Source organism: Maniola hyperantus, chromosome 2 (assembly GCF_902806685.2).
Source record: "Maniola hyperantus chromosome 2, iAphHyp1.2, whole genome shotgun sequence".
In the NCBI taxonomy this organism is placed as follows: Eukaryota; Metazoa; Arthropoda; class Insecta; order Lepidoptera; family Nymphalidae; genus Maniola; species Maniola hyperantus.
Genome location: NC_048537.1, coordinates 13,387,408 through 13,407,664, shown reverse-complemented (window position 1 = coordinate 13,407,664; position 20,257 = coordinate 13,387,408). Strand labels below are relative to the sequence as shown.

The 20,257-nt window shown below is 36.3% G+C and overlaps 2 protein-coding genes across 2 annotated transcripts; both read left to right on the top strand.

Annotated features, from left to right (window-relative positions):
• The first annotated feature begins 9,076 nt into the window (after nt 1–9,076).
• Nucleotides 9,077–11,839, top strand: LOC117993134 (uncharacterized). Its single transcript, XM_034980882.2, has 5 exons — nt 9,077–9,808; nt 10,011–10,083; nt 10,167–10,229; nt 10,997–11,089; nt 11,448–11,839. Exons 1-5 carry the CDS (start codon nt 9,707–9,709, stop codon nt 11,498–11,500), a joined length of 384 nt encoding a protein of 127 aa, XP_034836773.1. The 5' UTR covers nt 9,077–9,706; the 3' UTR covers nt 11,501–11,839.
• Nucleotides 11,840–15,759: 3,920 nt separating this feature from the next.
• Nucleotides 15,760–19,474, top strand: LOC117990250 (loricrin-like). The gene is made up of 4 exons (XM_034977715.2): nt 15,760–16,043; nt 17,092–17,356; nt 18,055–18,415; nt 18,902–19,474. The coding sequence occupies exons 1-4, from the start codon at nt 15,786–15,788 to the stop codon at nt 18,918–18,920; spliced, it is 903 nt and encodes a 300-aa protein (XP_034833606.2). The 5' UTR covers nt 15,760–15,785; the 3' UTR covers nt 18,921–19,474.
• The last annotated feature ends 783 nt before the right edge of the window (nt 19,475–20,257 follow it).

The window sequence follows — 20,257 nt, the reverse complement described above, 5'->3', positions numbered from 1 at the left end:
TCTGGAATCTCTGTATTACTTGAACATTGGTCGGTTTAGTACACCCCCAGAGTTGTATACCATACGTCCATACAGGCATCAGAACTTGCTTGTATAGCATAAGTTTATTATGTAATGAGAGCGTGGAATGCCTTCCAAGCAGCCAATACATTTTTTTGTAGCGTAATTCTAACTCCTCACGTTTCTTTTTAACATGAGCTTTCCACCGAAGCTTTGCGTCAAGCGTCATACCCAAGTACTTCGCTGTATTTACGTAGGGAATAAGTTGCCGATTTAGATAAATTGGGTGATATTTTGGTAACTTATTGGTAAAATCTATATGCATAGATTTCGACTCGTTTAGCTTAATTCGCCACTTTATAGTCCAATCGTTGACTTTATTTATGGCAGCTTGAACTTTTTCTACTGCTTCTTCGTGACTTTCTCCAGTTGCTATTATGGCAGTATCATCAGCGAATGTTGCAATAGTGTTATTTTCTAGTGCTGGAATATCACAGGTGTATAATAAGTACAGGACCGGACCTAAGACACTTCCTTGTGGTACCCCAGCTTTAATTTCCTTGAGTTCAGAATACGCATCTTCTTGACGAACTCTAAACCATCTATTTGAGATGTATGATTCAAGAATATCTGCAAATGACTTTGGTAGTATATTTCTGAGTTTATAGATAAGCCCTTCGTGCCACACTTTATCGAAAGCTTGCGCTACGTCTAAAAAGACTGTAGAACACACTTTCTTATTTTCTAATGATTTCTCTATTATGTCAGTAATTCTGTGGACTTGATCTATCGTTGAGTGTTTTTCACGGAATCCAAATTGGTGATCTGGTATTAATTTTCTCTCCTCTAGTATAGGTTTTATTCTTTTGAGTAACAGTTTTTCAAATAATTTTGAAATAACTGGTAATAAAGAGATTGGTCTGTATGATGTTGTTTCATGGGGTGGTTTCCCCGGTTTAGCGATCATAATAACTTCAGCAACTTTCCATAACTCAGGTACATGTCTTAGTCTAAATGATGCATTTATGAGATTGGTAAGTTTCACTAAAGCTTTCCGAGGTAGGTTTTTTAAAATTTCTCCGGTAATGAGATCATATCCTGGAGATTTTTTTTTGCTTAAATTGAACTTTATTTCTTCAGATACTTCCTTTGGTGTCACAAGTCTGATATTTTGCAGGTCATCTTGTCTTTCTTCATTCTCACTGAAATCAATTGTATGGCCCTCATTTGGTTGGAATATATCTTCCAGATGCTGAGCGAATCTATTAGCTTTTTGAATGTTATTGATAGCCCATTTTCCATTTGATTCTTTAATAGGTGGTATATGTGTGATAGGTCTTTTTAGATTACCTGTTACTTTCCAAAGAGAATAGTCAGTTTCTCGGTCATTGGTCAAGCTTCGTAGGTAATCATTTAACTTAGTGTCATTATGACTTTTGATTGCTTTCTTGATTGTTTTCGCGAGTTTGTTCAGTATTCTTTTGTCTTGTGGCGATCTCGAGGCATGCCATTTTTTTCTCTGCTTTCTCTTTGTTCTAATGAGCTGTATAATTTCCTTAGGATAGGTGGTACCCTTACTCCTTTTTTTTATCGATGGCGTATTATTCCAGGCTGATTTTTGTATGTCTGTTATAAATTTAGCTACTTCCATATTGAGCTGGTCTTGGCATTTTAAGGGGACCTTTAGGTTTATAGTACTGTCTAACTCTATTTTAAAGCTTTCCCAGTCTGTATTGTTATTCACTAGAGTTATCTTGGTTTCTTTGAATGCAATGTTATGTTTATTCAATATTAACAATATTGGTGAATGGTCCGAATTCATGTCATATTTTCCTTCAATATTTAGGTACCTTGGTGAGATGTTCTTAGTTATAAAGAAGTCTATCAGATCTGGGGTTTTTTGAGGATCAGTAGGCCAATAGGTCGGCATACCTGTACTGATCGCGTCGCATCCCAAGTCTTTGATCGCACTCAGCAATTCTTTACCTTTTGTTGTTGTTAGTCTGGAGCCCCAGAAAATATTTTTGGCGTTAAAATCTCCACCAATTATAAATCTGTGTCCATATTGTCTCAAGAAACGCACGTATTCATATTTTTTTAGAGAATGCCTTGGTGGGCAGTATATGGCTACAATTGTAATTGGGTATCGTTCTGTTTTAATATTTACTGCCACTGCTTGGATTTCAGACTCTTCGTATTTACTTTCTTCGTAGTGACAAATACTCTCTTTTATTATAACAGCACTACCTCCTCTGGCTGAATTATTAGGATGTAGGGCGTGATATACTTTATATCCATTAAATTTGATGTAGGATTCTTTTGTGAAATGTGTTTCGGAGATCAAACATATGTCGATATTTTCAGTATCTAGGACTACTTGTAGCTCATGTTGATGTTGGAATAGTCCATTAGAATTCCATGCCAATAGTTTTAGTTCTTTTTCCATTATTTGGTTTTAAAAGGGGCTTTGTTAGTGCCATTTTCAAGTTTTCGCAGGCGATCATCGAATGATGACATAAATTTCAAGATCTCGTCTAGTTTATTTAAGGTAGGATCGCTCGTGTTATTACTGTTGGACATTTTGTTTGAGGCTACTTGTGCATATGTTACCTTTTTACTAGGATTTTCTTTGTTAATTTCGGGAAGTCGCACATTTTTAGCAACTGGAGTTTGTTTTGTAATACCACTTGTTGCTTGAGTGTTTTGAGAAGATGGTTTTTTGTATTTCCTGTTCCTGATGGATTGCATTTCCTTGGCTACTATGCAGCCTCTATAGTTAGCTGGATGAGCTTCCCCACAGTGTACACATTTAGGTTTCTGCTCAGCTGGTTTTTTGCATTCAACACTTAGATGTTTTCCAGTGCATTTGACACATCTTGGCTCTCTGGAGCAATACTTCTGGGTGTGCCCATACGTTTGACATTTTTTACACTGTGGTATGAGCTTCGATGATCTCAGTGGATGTATTTCCACTTTGCATCCAAGAATCGAGGTGATTCCATAAATTTTGTCGATGTCTTCCCCATTCGTAAAACTTAGCAGGAACATGTTTAGTGGTTCCTTGTTTTTCCACCTTAGCTTATTGACGGCATTTTCAACCTTAAACCCTTTATTCTGAAGATCTTCGATTATTCTTTCTGGCTTACAGGTAAAATGCAGCTTTTTGGCCATGACTTTAATGGGCCTATCTTGCTTGTTTTCAAAAGAATGCCACAGGAATTTCCCTGCAGTCAATGTTTTAGTGATTGACCGATATGTATCTTCATTGTTAGCATTTATTTTAACATTGTTGCCATTTAACATTTTAATTCGAAAAGAATCTCCAGAAGGACCTTCTGTTAATAAGTCATAGAATGAATGATAATTTGTTACGTCATCTACTATTATTGGCGGGGGTGGTGGAATTTTCTTTTTCCTTTCCTTACTAAGACTGGTCGAGGAATCATCATGCTGATTGGTGGATGTGGACTGCTCGGGGGAGGTGTTCAATTTTCTTTTCTTCCTGCTTTTAGCTCTAATCCATTCTGTCTCTCTGGCTAATTCTTCTTCATCCGTTTGATATTCCGCTGGTTGCGGTGAAGTTTCCTTGGTGGTATTATTCTGGCTAGTATCCATTGTATTTTCTTTCGACAGAAATTTTATTTTATTTTTTAGCTCCAATATTTGCTTCTCCATAGATGTAATTATGAGCTGAAGCTTCTCGTTTTCCGCCTTTTTCTCAGAGAATGCTTTAAAAAGCATATGCTCTGTTTCGGTGATTAATTTTATTTCTGAACCCATAGTTGCAAACTTGGACGGAAAAGACGGAATGGTTGATGCTATAGCCCCAACTAGTGTTGTCAAGATATCTTCTTCAGAAGCCGTAGATGTACCTGCAGTTGATCCACTTACACCCAAGGTATTCATTGCAATAATTCATGGACTTCATGATTCAGTGCATTCATCTTGTCACTTACATAATATTACTACCTGTAGGTACACTAAGTATAATTGACTAAGGTGGTTGATTGAGTCTTTTTACAAAACAGGTATAGAGTACAAATAGGCACATTTTCCTTCGTTATTGTAATAAAAAGTTGTTTGTTTTTCAGAAACCATGATTCCGAATTCAACGAACATACGAAACATATTAATAACATACAATAGAAAAAATCCATCTTTACTCTGCACGTTGGAATAACATAAAGACTTCCTAGAAGACTGGACAAATCACTCTTATAGGCCAATTATATTACAACCAATCTGTTTTTCGACTCAATTACTGAAGAAACACTTAACAAAGAGTAGAATAAACAGTTAAATAAAGTTTGGTGATATTCGCACACTACCACTATAAAATTTGAACTTTTTACTGAAAAGTGAAAATACTACAAAAGAAACAATGCAACATAGAAACGTCTTCGCTGCAGTATACTTACAACGTTTAAAATTGAAACCAATGCATAGATTAAATTTTTGGTAAAAAGCATGTAGGTACATTGCAATAACAAATCCTATTTATAATTGTGGAGGCACAAATAATGAGCCTGGAATCCGAAAAAAATTACCTACCTAACAGAATCAGATTAAATCAGATATCGACAATATAAAAATATAAAACGCATAATTTTGTGAAGTGATGTACAAACTGTATACAAACAGTCTCATCCAGATAATAAAACTGCTCTTTTATGTTCTCAGTCATCTATGACAGACAACGTGTAATTTTAATAGCAAATATACCTACGATATATTATCTTCGATTATAATAATTGCTGTCGAATGCTTGTTTACTTTGTTTGTTATTTTAGTCGTTTTATCATAACTTTATCAGTTTATAAATAAAATCATTATATTTGTGTTTTTTTGTACTTATCTACCTATTTCTTCAGCAGTCAATATTTAATGAGCTATTTGTTTTTCTTAATACTAGCCGTTTTTAGTTTATTCGAACATCAAATCAAACTAAGGAAGCTGAGTTGTCAAGGTAAAACTCACTCTCAAATACTTACAGCCGCACTATGGATGAGGAATGCCTTAAGTAACGATTAGGCGACTCTGAGTGCGGCTGTTAGTAATACTCAATATACTTTAGACAGCTTTGTAGATTTACATAATTGAAGCTATATCTGGCATCGACGGTATATACAAAAAATGTTAGGTGATAAAAGATGGTAATAAAATTCAAATTAAGGCATATTGTAAAAAAAACATTAAATTATCAGGAGGTTGAATCAATAAATAAATTGTGTAAGTATAAACAGATAATATTTAAAATGTTACGAATAGAATAGCATAATCAAGCGGATTAACATAAAACAATAAATTTTACTAATAATATCAATTCTTAGTAGACGTCAGTTAGTCTGTCCTCACGATTTATGTAAACCCCTGAAACATCAAAATTGAGGATTTGGAACACGAAGTTCAATGGCAAAGACTACAACATATAAATACTTAGTACGCGCATGATCAATACACATTTGAAAGATCCTCCGTTATCGCGTTTTGTTATGCAGTAGACAGTATCCCCGCATCATCGCAAATCTTGAGGAGGAGGAATCTGGAGTGCAATTTATTTTGTACTATCTGATGTACGCGACTTCGTCCACGTGGATTTACGTTTTTCAAAATCCTGCGGGAACTCTTTTTTTCCGGGATAAAAAATTACCTTTGTGTTAATCCAGGGTATAATCTATCTCCTTTCCAAACAGCCAAATCCGTCTAGTAGTTTTTGTGTGATTGAGTAATAAACATCCAAACATCCAAACATCCACACTTTCACATTTATAATATTAGTAGGCAGGAAAGGCATTCCGAACCAGTGGTAGATGCATCCGACTATTCGTAAGCACTTGTAAAAGTTTATACGAATAAAAAAGATTTTCATTTTTTCATTTTCATTAGGATTAGGATCATCACAGAAATTCCACAGTGTGAAGTTCCACAAGAATCATCCCACAAGAGTCGACAAGGAAAATGGAAAAATTCATTCGTCACAGAATTAGAAACTAAGAGAAGCTAAAAGCAAAATACGTTTAACTACTAGTGACGCCATCCTGACGTTCACTGTATGTAATACTAAATAAATCATTTAAAAGGTTTGAAGGTTTGAACACAAAATAATCGAAATTATTTGTTCTTTCATGATATCATAATTTAAAACAGAAATATCTAATAATATGCAAAACTCGGAAGAGTTCACGGCGGATCGTGATTATAAAATATTTCAAAAATATATAAATAAAGCTTTGAATAAATATCCAGAGTCACTCAACGCGATGTATTTAATAAGAAGACTTATTGTAATTTTTGTTTTATTACAATCTTTAAATTTTGCGAGTGGAAGTGAAACTAATATAAATAGGTTTAGTAATGAAAAAGTAGTGCTTGTGGCACCAATACTGGCAGCAAATAAAAATCCGAGAGCAAGGGTAGTGGAAACAGCCAAAGATTTTCCTATTGTAAGATTAATATCTTCAGATAATAACACAAAAAGTGACAAACCTGAACGCAAGGTGGAGCCTCAACCCATAGTCCTAACCTATGTCGAAGTAAGTCACACAAATTCATCTAAGAATGTATTTGAAAAAATACAAATATGATATGACGGTTTTAAGATATGCAATAAGAAATATTTTGTAGATATCAGTGGCAGATATGTACCTACATATATTTGGCGAAAATCTGAGTTATTTTTGTTTAATTCACATTACTTACTGTTACTTAATTATCGTTGTTTCATACTTCATCGATATAAATATGATATGGATTTAACCACATAAATAAATATACACCTTAGCATTATATATAAATTAATGTCTGTCTGTTTGTCTGCCTATTCGTTACCTTTACGTTCGCGCATGGTTCACCTTGAAACTTACAGGTTACTTACAGGTGTTGTTGGCACTTGCTGTGCTGGGCACAGGGGTACGGGCGCTGAGGTGTGGCTTCTTTAGCCACGTAGGGCGCGGGGTAACTCGGTACCCCAATGATGAGCTTCTAGCCGCTTTCGCTGGCTAGGGCTTGCCATCTTTGTTTAGGGCCCTTGGGGCTCGTTAGTTCCGGTGGGACCCGCACTGCGAGCTATAGGCTCGCCGCCGTGCGCGGATTTGGTGGCAGTTGCATATAAGTTTCTGGCATATAGTACCATCACGTTTTTACGATTTTTATCGTAAAACTGGTATCGTCAATGTACATCAGATGACGCGCGAGTTGTAAAATTGAAATAGCCACTGCAACGGACACTATAACTATATTATTATTATAACTATCTATTATTATACATACTGTAATAAAATTGCAATAAATTATTACGGTTGCAGAAACTTGAAGATCAAATTAACATACGAAAAAGATATTCCGGTTTCCTATAGTTTGTATACGCTTGTTTTTACGCCTCTACCTTTATACAAAAGTAAGTTATCTTTTTCCTTATTTGCAATATTATTTTAATGTTTGATAAAAATCATTAGCTATGGAACTAAGTAAGTACACGTTTGACCACAATCTCTATATTTTTTTTATTCAGATACAAGTTAGCCCTTGACTGCAATCTCACCTGGTGGTAAGTGATGATGCAGTCTAAGATGGAAGCGGGCTAACCTGGAAGGGGTATGGCAGTTTTTATTAAACCCATGCTCCTTTGGTTTCTGCACGGCATCGTACAGGAATGCTAAACCGTTTGGCGGCACGGCTTTGGCCGAAGCCTCCCACCAGACCAGACCAGAAATTTAGAAATTATAAAACTCCAAAGTCCAAACCCATGCCAGGGGTTTTGAATTCTCTTTCATTTACCTTCTTAACTCCCGGGAACTCATAGGCTGCTTTTTTAACCGACTTTCAAAAAAGGAGGAGTTGTGTTTTTCAACCTATGTACATCAAAATCTCCGAGATTACTGAACCGATTCTTCTTCCGTAGTTTCTTTTTTAATCGATAGAGAAACTTTGCAACATTGTTCTATAAAAAAAATGGATTTCAACCCCTTAAATCCTGATGCTGCAGGTCCCCTGATCACCTAAACTGATGGAATTTAGAATGTCAGTTAATAGGTTATTATTGATATTGGAGGTACCTACCAAGTTAAGACTATCGTTGAACTTGAAAACCCAACTCCTCATCCCTGATGCTCTTAGGAATCGCATTCTCAAATCGTGCTGATGCCACGGGATTTTTAAAGAATCATGCGTTTAAATGATTTTACGAAATTTGGTACGGAGATACCTTGCATCTCGGGGACGGGCTACTACGGATAGGCTACTTTTGTCCTGGAACATCAAAAGTTCCCACGGGATTTTTAAAAACCTAAATCCACGTGGGCGAAGCCGCGGGCATTAGCTAGTATTTAAGTAAAAATATACCATCAGCTCGAAACTTCAGTCTAGTGCTGATGTCACTAAAATGGCGGCCACGGGCATTAGCAATTTGTGGAACTTATACCTGATCTGATTAGATGATGATTAGCCGCATGCGTCTGACTTAAACGGTATTTCCATGACTTAATTGTTCGTAATAAAAGACTTGTAAGCATCTTGTAAGTAATACCTACGTATTCATTATGAAAATTATATTCTAAGCGTTCTGTAGATTACTTAGCATAGTGGGCACATAATCCGCCCTAACTCTACTATACAACTTTTAACTTTATTAAACTCTGACATCTAAATATATAGGAGGAAAAGGTGACTGAGTGACTGACCGACTGACTGACTGACTGATCTATTAACGCACAGCTCAAACTACTGGACGGATCGGGCTGAAATTTGGCATGCAGATAGCTATTATGACGAAGGTATCCGCTAAGAAAGATTTTTTGAAAATTCAACCCATAGGGGTTGAAATTGGGGTTTGAAATTTGTGTAGTCCACGCGGACAAAGTCGCGAGCATACGCTGACATCTATTTTTCAAAAGGATGATGTACTATAATTTATTACCGAATATATTATGTATGTATACAAGAGTTAATATAGTTCCATAATAATACTTTTTGGTGCCGGTGCCAATTAGCTTTAGCTGCGCGAATCGTCTAAACTTCATATTTTTATGAGGCTCCACAATGGCACCTCATTGGCACCGACCCCAAAAAATATTATTATGGAACTATATTAACTTATTTTTCAATTTTTAGTGTTTGTGTATCGAAGTCGGTTTTTATTTTTTTTGTAAAAAAAATTTATTTCACAATTTTTAGTGGCCCCATGGTATTAAAATATGCTATGCCTGGTTAAAAATCTACTGTTTACTAAGCTATTACACTGATCGCGAGCAATTTACTTTTATCCGTTGAGGAGTTCCATTATCTATCTTCGAAGATGTTCATCAGATCTTCACCAAATTTAAATGGGACCAACTTTGAAGTATACCCTTTCAAACAAAAAAAAATTTCAAAATCGGTCCAGGCGTCTTCGAGTAATCCGGTAACGTACATAAAAAAAAAAAGATTCCGACGAATTGAGAACCTTTTTTTGAAGTCGGTTAAAAATGGGATGTCGATATCGTGTAGATTTCAGTCTCAAATATACGCTTACCTTTATGTTTCTATTTATAAATAACTATAATAATTATACGAAAAACAATTAAAAGATGAGAGATACAAAAAATAATTAAGTATAAGATTGTTTATCTTTTAACTATTGTATAAAAAGGCTATGGTTAGTTAAATGAAATTGTAAGTATGTGAAAATTGTCAACGGTTCCTGTGCTTTTATATTTTGTCTAGCTGAAAAATGTATCACAATATTTTACTGGCCCTAATATATTTTGTTATTATGTGCAATAACACAGACAGTTTATTTATTCTGGATTCTGAAGAAGTAGGACGTGAAAAGGTAATTATTTATAAAAATTCCACCATTTAATTTTATCTTGTTTGAATGAGTTTTTATAACCGTCAAAATATGATCAAAAATGTTATACAAAAAATCCATCAGATTAAAAAAGATAAAAACCTTTATGTTTAGTAATTGTTCTTGCCTCGGCTTAATAATAAATTGACTCGATTAAAGATTTTATCGTAATTATTTTTTACAGAATTCCGATGAAGGCTATTTCTACATGATTAGATCAAGGCATGCGCTGAAAAAACGGGATGTTTATAGTATAGGTAAATAATACAGTTTTTATTTGATGTTTATTAGGTTTTCCTGAGTTCTGAATTTTCTACATTAGGTACTGTAAATATTTCAGATACCGTTTCAGTGCCTGCTGGAGGACCAAGAGATGAAACTATAATTGTTATGCCAAATTCGGGTAAGATGAACATGTGTTTATAATTTAAATAGTAGGTATAGATGCTACACAAACTTCTCGCTTAGTAACTAAAAACAATGGATCCAAGACTACCAATTTTCCAACGAAAAACCACTACTTGCATTCTATGAGCAAAATGTATTTTTTTTTTCATAAGCAAAATGTGAAACCAACTTCCTTCTACGTTTTTCCCACTAAGCTTTTATCAAGGAGCGGAAAAAGTAATTTTACATTTGCTGCCATTTCTGGTTCGTTTGCTGCAAATATTCATGAACAGAGTGTCTATTCAATTCCTTTTTTCATATAACAATGTGCCTTTATACTTTTACTAGCTGACCCGCCCCGGCTTCGCTCGGGTGGAATTTAGAAAATAGAGGTGGGGGTTGAATTTCCAAAAATCCTGGAACACGTATTTCTTCATTTGTGACCGAAAACCCAAATACCAATTTTCATGCAAATAATTTGAAAAATGACGTACTTTCGTACTACAAACTTTCATCCCCTATTTAACCCACTTAGGGGTAGAATTTCGAAAAATCCTTTCTCAGTGGATACCTACTCTTTACAAAGAACACACCCTCAAAATTTCATGTCTCTAAGACCAGCGGTTTAGGCTGTGCGTTGATATATATGTCAGTCAGTCAGTCAGTCAGGACTTTGAATTTTATATATTATATAGATAGGTACAGATATTAAAATACGATATTTGAGATACATATAAGGTTACATTGAGTATATTATATAGTATAATCACAATTTTATTTTAGGTACGAATTATCCTTCTAGCAATTACTATCCGACAAATCCTTTTTCACGTTATGGAGCAAATAGTGGAACAACAGTCATTGGCAGCAACCCAGGTAATTCATCTATTTCTTTCAAACACAGACCTATTTAACAGACCAAAAGTACCTGCTTTTAATTATATTAATAAGCATAATGCATCTACCCTATTTATATTTTATTTGCTAGAATCTCCAATTCACCAATGACTTTTCAAGAACCTGTAAAGTTAGTTATAAGTTGAACTTGTAAAGCTAATTTATTCCCATGCCTACACGTATGATAATGAATCCTCGATGATATTAATACTTTTCATAAATTTTTCGCAAACTATTCCTGCTTCTATCGTCTGATATATTTTGTATAATTTGTATATATTATATTTTTCTTTAAAATACCTATACCTACTTACTAATATGTTATCTTTCTTTTCAGATAGCAATTACAACAGCTATGGAACAAAATATATTCCCAATAGATATGGTTAGATAAATCATAATAATATTATGTATAACACACAAAAATATGAAAGGAAACATGTTTTATTACCTATCAATAAATAAATAAGTCTACTAATCGCGTCATTGCTTCAATTTTAATAATATTAGGTTTTTCCAATAATTAAATGGAAATATACTGAATCATGTTAAGGAAATTATAATTCGTATACTTAGGCTATAAATAGGCCTTTCGATTGAGAAGCTTTTCACGCGTTGACCGCCAAACTTCATTTCTAAGAGGGCACACCGCACACGATGGATGATTTTCATGATAAACAACAATAAAAGAAATGAAATTAATTAGTCAACAAAAAGAAAAGATATTTTACAGGGTACTTCCCGTTGACCTAGAATCATGAAATTTGGCAGGTAGGTAGATCTTATAGCTGACATTTGGGGAAAAATCTGAAAACCGTGACTTTAGGGTTAGATCACACAAAAAAATTAAATTGTGGTGATGAACTAATAATTAGTATTTTCAACTTTCGAAGTGAGTGACTATATCAAATGGGGTATCATATGAAAAGTTCTCACCTGTACATTCTAAAACAGATTTTTATTTATTTTTATGCATCATAGTTTTTGAATTATCGTGCAAAATGTCGAAAAAATACGACTGTAGTACGGAACCCTCATTGCGCGAGCCTGACTCGCACTTGGCCGGTTTTTTTTTAATCTACTGTTTGTCAAGCTGCTAACGATGTAGTGGGTGGATGTGATGGGTTACAGTCGGAAATAACTAAAGATTTTCAGTAAGCTGTAGCCTGTAGCTACAGTTTTAGCTGCTACCCATTAACTTTTTTGAATTAATTTTTTCTCTCCATAAGAACCATCCTCGTACTTCAAGGAGTATTATAAAAAAAGAATTAGCGAAATCGGTTCAGCTGTTCTCGAGATTTGCGATCAGCAACACATTCAGCGATTCATTTTTATATATAGAAGATACACCTTGAAAAATAGGTAGATACCTTATTTATAAACAAACTCATCATGTATGCTGCATCGATGTCTCTAACCGCATTTCTGAAACCTGAGCAGTTTCCGCCAGGGATAAAAAGTAGGTAGATATAGGTAAGTATGCTTATATCTACCTACCTACCTTCCTGTTCCACTGATACCTTTTTAGAACTACATACCTACTTAGACTTAGTTAATGTTTAATGTATTTTTAAGTAAATTAGGCTACCATTTGACTACTATCATGGGTAGTGGAGTGGAATGCAATGAAGAGGTTTAAAATATGTAGATGCAGAGATGCTAGTAGTACCTGGCTCTCTCTTTCAGTTGCTTTGAAGGTAAAGTTTTGCGTTATAATACGGTATTTGACAACTAGTCAAATCAGTAACTTTTTATCAAACGTCAAAACGCGCGCTTAGTATGCGATATTCTTATAAAATGCCAGCACGTGACGTAACAATCATTTGACGTGCTTTTTTTTAGTTTAATCGATAATTTAAAATCGTTATTACACTTAAAATTAACAAAGGACGTGGATTTTACGTATTTTGGAAGACTGAGAAATAATTTATTTTTGATATACTCAAATACCCAATTTGATATCCTCGTCCTCGTCCGTTCTATGAAAACGAAACTTGTCTGTATACTGCTAGTAACATTATAAATCTAAATATATAAAATTAAAAGGTAAATGACTGACTGACTGATCTATCAACGCACAGCTCAAACTACTGGACGGGTCGGGCTGAAATATGGCATGCAGATAACTATTATGACGTAGGCATCCGCTAAGAAAGTATTTTTGAAAACTCAACCCCTAAGGGGGTGAAATAGGGGTTTGAAATTTGTGTAGTCCACGCGGATGAAGTCGCGAGCATAAGCTAGTTAACTAATATTGTAAACGCAAATCTGTCTGTCTGTATGGTACCTTTTCACTATCCATCTGCTAAACTTATTTTGACGAAATTTGGTACAAAGACAGCTTGCGTCCTGGAGACGGAGATATGCTCAATTTTACGGAAAATCAAAGGGTTCTCACGGGATCTATAAAACCCTAAACCACGCGTACGAAGTGGCTGCCGTCATGATGTTAAAAAAATGACATTAAGTTACTACTAATAAGTTAAGTAGCAAGAAATAAAACCATAACAATGTGTGGGTAAAATACCTTTTCCCGTAGATTTTTTCCCGCTAATTGTGACTTGTAAATAATAATCAGAATATCGTGATACTGTAATTATGCTTCGATGCGCCTGCGTGCAACTCTTTTGTCTAGTCTGCAACTATAGTAAGCGACAGGTCGAGATGGCAATCAGGAAGGGAACGCCCCACACACCCGCACAGCCCCCGCGCTAACCCGGTGCTGGCGAGCGCGGGTGACATGCCGGTGTGCGGCGCGTCCCCCCGCTCCATACCCCGATTGCCATCTAAACCTGTCACGGACTATACATAGGTACATACGACATCATCATCATCATGATCAATCCATCACCGGCTCACTACAGAACACGGGGCTCCTCTCAGAGTGAGAAGGGTTTTGGCCATAGTTTACCACTCTCGCCAAGTGTGGATTGTCAGACTTCACACACCTTTGACAACATTATAGAGAACTCTCAGGCATGCAGGTTTCCTCACGATGTTTTCTTCACCGGTAAAGCGAGTGATATTTGATTAGGTAGGTACTTAAAACGCACATAATTTCCGAAAAGTTAGAGCTGCGTGCCCAGGATCGAACACCCGACCTCCGACTAGGCGGAGGCGAACGTCCTAACCACTAGTAGGCTATCACAGCTGCATACGACAAAGTGAGTACATCAATATACCTTCTCACATATTTTTTAGTAAGATAACCTTTGTCTGGAGCTGCAAACGAAGATGGTAGAGACCTTGAAATAGAACAATATCTAATCACATATATTTTAATCTACACAATTTTAATGGTACCTCCAAGTATTTTCCGACGATGAAAAAAAATTCATCTGCGAAGTTTCATAAGAATCAGTTAAGTATACATGAAGAATCCTTTTCGATTTGAATCAAAAATACTAAAGTGAAAATATTTCAAACTGGTTATCAACGTTACAAAAACAAACCACCTGCGACTTGGCATACAGAGGAAATTTTATAATAGCACAAAAAAAAAGAAAAATCCCGCCTCTCAGTTGTAAGTCGTATCATCTAAACACGCCGAGCAGAATATCCGGTTTTAGACTAACCTGATAATTGTACGTGTGTAGAATTCACAAATTACCATGCAGGTATAATGTCGCTTTGTACCTACCATGCAATATTGTAATAACTATAAAATCGTACTTTTCTGTACGGTAACTGTAATACGGAACCCTCTGTGCGCGAGTCGGCCTCGCACTTGGCCCGTTTTTTGGGTTCCGTACCTCAAAAGGAAAAACGGAACCCTTATAGGATCACTTTGTTGTCTGCCTGTCTGTCTGTCTGTCTAGAAACCTACAGGGTACTTCCCGTTGACCTAGAATCATGAAATTTGGCAGGTAGGTAGGTAGGTCTTAGAGCTGACATTCGGGGAAAAATCTGAAAAACGCGAATTTGTGGTTATATCACACAAAAAAAATTAAATTGTGGTCATAAGCAAATAATTTGTATTTTCAATTTTCGAAGTAAGATAACTATATCAAGTGGGGTGTCATATGAAATGTCTTCGCCTGTGCATTCTAAAACAGATTTTTATTTATTTTTATGCATCATAGTTTTTGAATTATCGTGCAAAGTGTCGAAAAAATACGACTTGACTAAGGAACCCTCGTTGCACGAGCTTGACTCGCACTTGGCCGGTTTTTTTAAGAAAAATAAAATATTCCGCAGGCTGTAGCATATTAACGAACTCTGAAAGATACAAATACAGGTAATAGGTACCTAGGAATTTTAGTTTATTTCCGGATTTTTTTAAACAAACGGGCCTATGCTATACTTACTATAACTAGCCCCCAACTTTTTCGTCCCTTTTTAATCCTCATTTATACTTAGTGGGTACAACTTAAACAGATAGATACAAAATTTTGCATACAAACTCAAAATAGGTACATATCGGTTGTTGAACGATCTTAAAAGACAGTACGAGAGAAATAAGTGGTTAAACGATAGGTAGGTAGGTATACTTAATTATAATATCCAGTTCCGCATCACAAGCCCATCAATGAAGGCATCACCATTGGCGCGATAACGTCATCGTGGGAAACCGCGGGGTGTCCTGTACAAAGACATACCATGACGTCTCATCGCGTACGATGGAAAACTGACGTATAAATAGGTTGGACTCGCGAATCCTGCGCCAGTTAACAAGATGGGACTTTATAGTGCAGTGAGCGTATTGGCGCTAGTGGCCTTAACTTACGCTTCAGTAAGTGATAACAATATCGATGGCGGGGACAGAGTTGTTCTGGTCGCGCCGGTTCTAGCGCCCCCCAGGGACTCAAGGACTCATGTCACTGACCGTGCGCGCCAGTTCCCCATATTAGTGCTCCTTGCTCAGAGGAATCCGCCCCCGAGGGAACCGCAGGCCAAATCGCTGGGTGTGAACCCAGAACCTGTTTATGTGCAGGTAACTTTGTTAAAGCTATTTTAAGATTTAAGAAAAAGTGAAATTATTGTTCTAAAAATAACTTCTTACTTAATTTGTTTTTATTATTCGATGACATTAGGTATTGATTGCGGTCTCATAGTGGTATTATTATTATGTGTAACAAGTTATTAAGGAATTGTAAATTTTGTAGTTTAATAGGTAGGTAATTAATGAAAATTACTTGACGAAAAACACATTTTAAAAAGCGAAAGGTTTGTTACTCTTTCACGCAAAAACAACAGGACAGATTTAGCTGAAATTTAAAATGGAGATAGATTATTCACTGGATTAACACATCGGCTACTTTTTATCCCGGAAAATCAAAATCAAAGAGTTCCCACGGGATGTTAAAAACCTATATTCACACGAAAGGGAGTGAATAGGCATCTTCTAGGCAAGCGCGCTCCATCTTAGGCTGCATCATCACTTGCCACCAGGTCTGATTGCAGCCAAGCGCTAGTCTACAAATTAAAAAAAAACCCTAGTCGTTGGCATCAGCTAGTCTAAATATATAAAAGGAAAAGGTGACTAACTGAATGACTGACTGATCTATCAACGCACAGCTCAAACTACTGGACAGATCGGCCTGAAATTTGGCGTGCAGATAGCTATTATGACGTAGGCATCCGCTAAGAAAGGATTTTTGAAAATTCAACCGCTAAGGGGATGAAATAGGGGTTCGAAATTTGTGTAGTCCACCCGAACGAAGTCGCGAACATAAGCTAGTTACAAATAATTTTGCACGATGATAAACTTGAGCATTCACTTATAATGAGCATTTTAGCGAATGGTACAAGACAGGTAAAAGCTCTCGTGAAAATAAACAAACAATACTAAAAACAGGGAATGCTTTATATTACAAGTTACACTGCAAGTTACAACTTACAAGTGAATGCTCAGGTTTAATGCACCTATAAATCAATAAGTAGGTACCAAGATAAATAATTATTATTCTTGCCGTACACGGGTGCTCCTCATTGATCAACTTAAAAGTTTATAGCAATATTAATTTACATGTAACTTGCAGAAATTAGAAGACCAACCGAGATACCGTCAGTTGAATAGACAGAAGCGTCATCTCCATAAATTATTAGGATTAGGACATGGAGGAGGCGGCATTTCATTCGGTGGCGGTTTCGGATATGGCGGCGGCGGCGGCGGCGGCTATGGCGGTGGCGGAGGCTGGGATGGCGGTTATGGAGGACATGGACATGGCGGTTATGGAGGACATGGACATGGCGGCGGTTATCAAGAGCCCACGAAGATTAACGTGATAGTTGTGAAAGAACAAGGTGAGACCTTATTTTGTTTATGTCCGTCTCTCTGTCTGCTAGCTTTTTACGGCTCATACGTTTAACCAACTTTGGTGAAATTTCGTACAGAGATAGCTTGCATCCCGGAGAAGGACATAGGCTACTTTTGATCCCGGAAAATCAAAGAGTTCCTGCGGGATTTTTAAAAACCCAAATACACGCGGACGAAGTCGCGGGCATCATCTAGTTTTTAAATACATTTCGAAAATTCTGGTATCGTCAGAATTCGATCCTGCGTCTCCCCTGGATATCGTGTCTGGAGCGCCTTTGACCACTACGGTTCACTTACTGCCAACTGCCGAAATTTAAAAATTCTTTAGATATTTCCTTGAAGTGTAGGTAAAAATATTATCATAAAAAAACCGCCCAAGTGCAAGTCGGACTCACGCATGAAAGGTTCCGTACCATTATCAATTAAAACGGCAAATAATCATGTCTGTTGTATGGGAGCCCTCTTAAATATTTATTTTATTCTGTTTTTAGTTAGATTGTTATAGCGGCATCAGAAATACATCATCTGTCAAAATTTCAGCTGTCTAACTACGACGGTTCATGAGATACAGCCTAGTGATAAACGGACAGACAGCCGGACGGACAGCGGAGTCTTAGTAATAGGGTCCCATTTTACCCTTTTGGTACGAAACCCTAAAAAAAATTAAAATTACGTACTTTTTCAGGCCACGGTCATGGTAAACATTACGGTGGCGGCGGCGGCAACTATGGCGGCGGCGGAGGCAACTATGGTGGCGGCGGAGGCAACTATGGCGGTGGTTATGGCGGCGGATATGGCGGCGGTTATGGCGGAGGATTCGGTGGTGGTGGTGGTGGTGGAGGCGGCGGCGGCGGCGGCGGTGGCGGTGGTGGATATGGCGGTGGCTACGATGGAGGATATAGCGGCGGAAATATCGGGCATGGAGGATATGGCGGCGGAAATTCGGGACATGGCGGAGGTTGCGGTGGTGGATGCGGTGGCAATGGCGGAGGTCATGCAACGGCCACCGCTACCGCTACAGCTACTGCGACGGCGCACGCTAACTCGTAAGTAACCGTATAATGCCATACTTCTATCTTTCATACAAAGATCGATCGGATCGTCTAGCACCCCAACAAGTTTATGTAGCTGCAATATATTTGCCATAACCAACCAATTCCAATAGATCTAGGACCATTAGCTTTTACAAGGCCATATTGAAGAGCAAAATACATTTTAATTATCATTACTGAGCCAACATAAAAATACAACTTTGCTAATGAAAGAACTTAAGAGAGTAGAAGCGAGATCATATTTTTAATTATTCACTAAGAAATAATATTTCCTAATAAATATATTCATACCTCGCTTCGCCGTATACTATGCCAATATGTTCAAGCTAGCGAAGCAGGTATTTTATTCCGTTTATAAATTGGGAGCCCCGAACCTATTTCTAGTATTTAGGATTCCGTATTCGCCCATCACAATTTTTACTATGATATAATATGGTAGGTACACAGGTATTTATTTGGATACATACTTATTTGTTGCAGGTACAAAAAACGTAAATAAACCACCATGAAGATAGCCCTATGGAAGGTCAAACGCCATTTGAACACCAAATTACCTAATTATCAAGTATTGTTAATTATACCAACAATATTAAGTGAGGATTCAACTTTATATTACGTAGTTCTCTGTGATTCTGATTAGGATTAAAACTAAGTATTTATATCAATTACTAACAACTTGCATACAAATTAAATGCCCATAATTGTGTATGCTTCGGTGGTCGAGCAGACGAATCGTCATGACAGAATGCTAAGGAGTTGTATGTTTTATTTGTGCGGCATTAATTTGCATAGCTCAAGCAAAAGTGCCATTTACTTTCTTCTATTTACGTAATTTATACATATTAATTTTCATTTTAAAACTCCTACGCAACATAAGCAAGCAATATTTTAATAACATAGCAATAGATATGTTTCAGACAATTTTATTAATTAAATTATTATGTGATGTTTTTGCAACCTATCAATAACTTACGCTATGACAAATAGGACTCAATATTGAATTTAAATGATTAATATTAAATTTTTTTGAATAAAATAAATGTACTGATTATATTGGTTTTTTTTTTGATTCCGAAACACAAAGCTAAAAGAAATAAGCTAAAAGAAAATTAACTAAGCAATTTATTTACTTTGAGTAGGTACCTAAGTATAGGTGGATACTGGACTCATGGTTGATGCACCCAGTAGGTCTATCGGCACAACTGTTGGTACTAGGTAGAATAATGTAATTTTTAAGGTTCCGTACCTCAAAAGGAAAAAAGAAAACCCCTATAGGACCACTTCGTTGTCTGTCTATCCGTTTGTCCCTCTGTCCGTATGTCGTGTCTGTCAAGAATATCTACTTCCCGTTGACCTAGAATCATGAAATCTAGCAGGTAGGTCGGTCTAATAGCACAAGTAAAAGAAAAAAATCCGCAAACCGTGAATTTGTGGTTACATCACAAAAAAAATTAAATGTTTTCATGAACAAATTCTTTTCAATTTTCAAAGTAAGATAATTAAACCAAGTGGGTATCATATGAAAGGACTTTACCTATACATTCTAAAACAGATTTTTATTTATTTTTATGCTAAATAGTTCAAAAAAATACCCCTGTAGTACGGAACCCTCGGTGCGCGAGTCTGACTCGCACTTGACTGGTTTATTTTTAAATATCGTACTAAGTATAAGTATGATATAATAGAGAAAATCTACATGAAAAACCTTAAACGGTAAAGTTAATCAGTTTACTTCTTTTATTCTATGGAGAGATATTATAAACGAGTAATCTGAAAGACGCCAAAGTGCGGCTCGGATGTGTTTCAGGTACGAGTACCTACTAAATACATAAATAT

Excerpts from the sequence above, each read along its gene's own strand:
- LOC117993134 (XM_034980882.2), top strand. The coding sequence starts at position 9,707 with ATGTATCACAATATTTTACTGGCCCTAATATATTTTGTTATTATGTGC. Across the intron at positions 10,230-10,996 it reads AATTGTTATGCCAAATTCGG|GTACGAATTATCCTTCTAGC; the intron begins GTAAGATGAACA and ends ATTTTATTTTAG. Across the intron at positions 11,090-11,447 it reads AGTCATTGGCAGCAACCCAG|ATAGCAATTACAACAGCTAT; the intron begins GTAATTCATCTA and ends CTTTCTTTTCAG.
- LOC117990250 (XM_034977715.2), top strand. The coding sequence starts at position 15,786 with ATGGGACTTTATAGTGCAGTGAGCGTATTGGCGCTAGTGGCCTTAACT. Across the intron at positions 16,044-17,091 it reads CAGAACCTGTTTATGTGCAG|AAATTAGAAGACCAACCGAG; the intron begins GTAACTTTGTTA and ends TGTAACTTGCAG. Across the intron at positions 17,357-18,054 it reads GATAGTTGTGAAAGAACAAG|GCCACGGTCATGGTAAACAT; the intron begins GTGAGACCTTAT and ends GTACTTTTTCAG.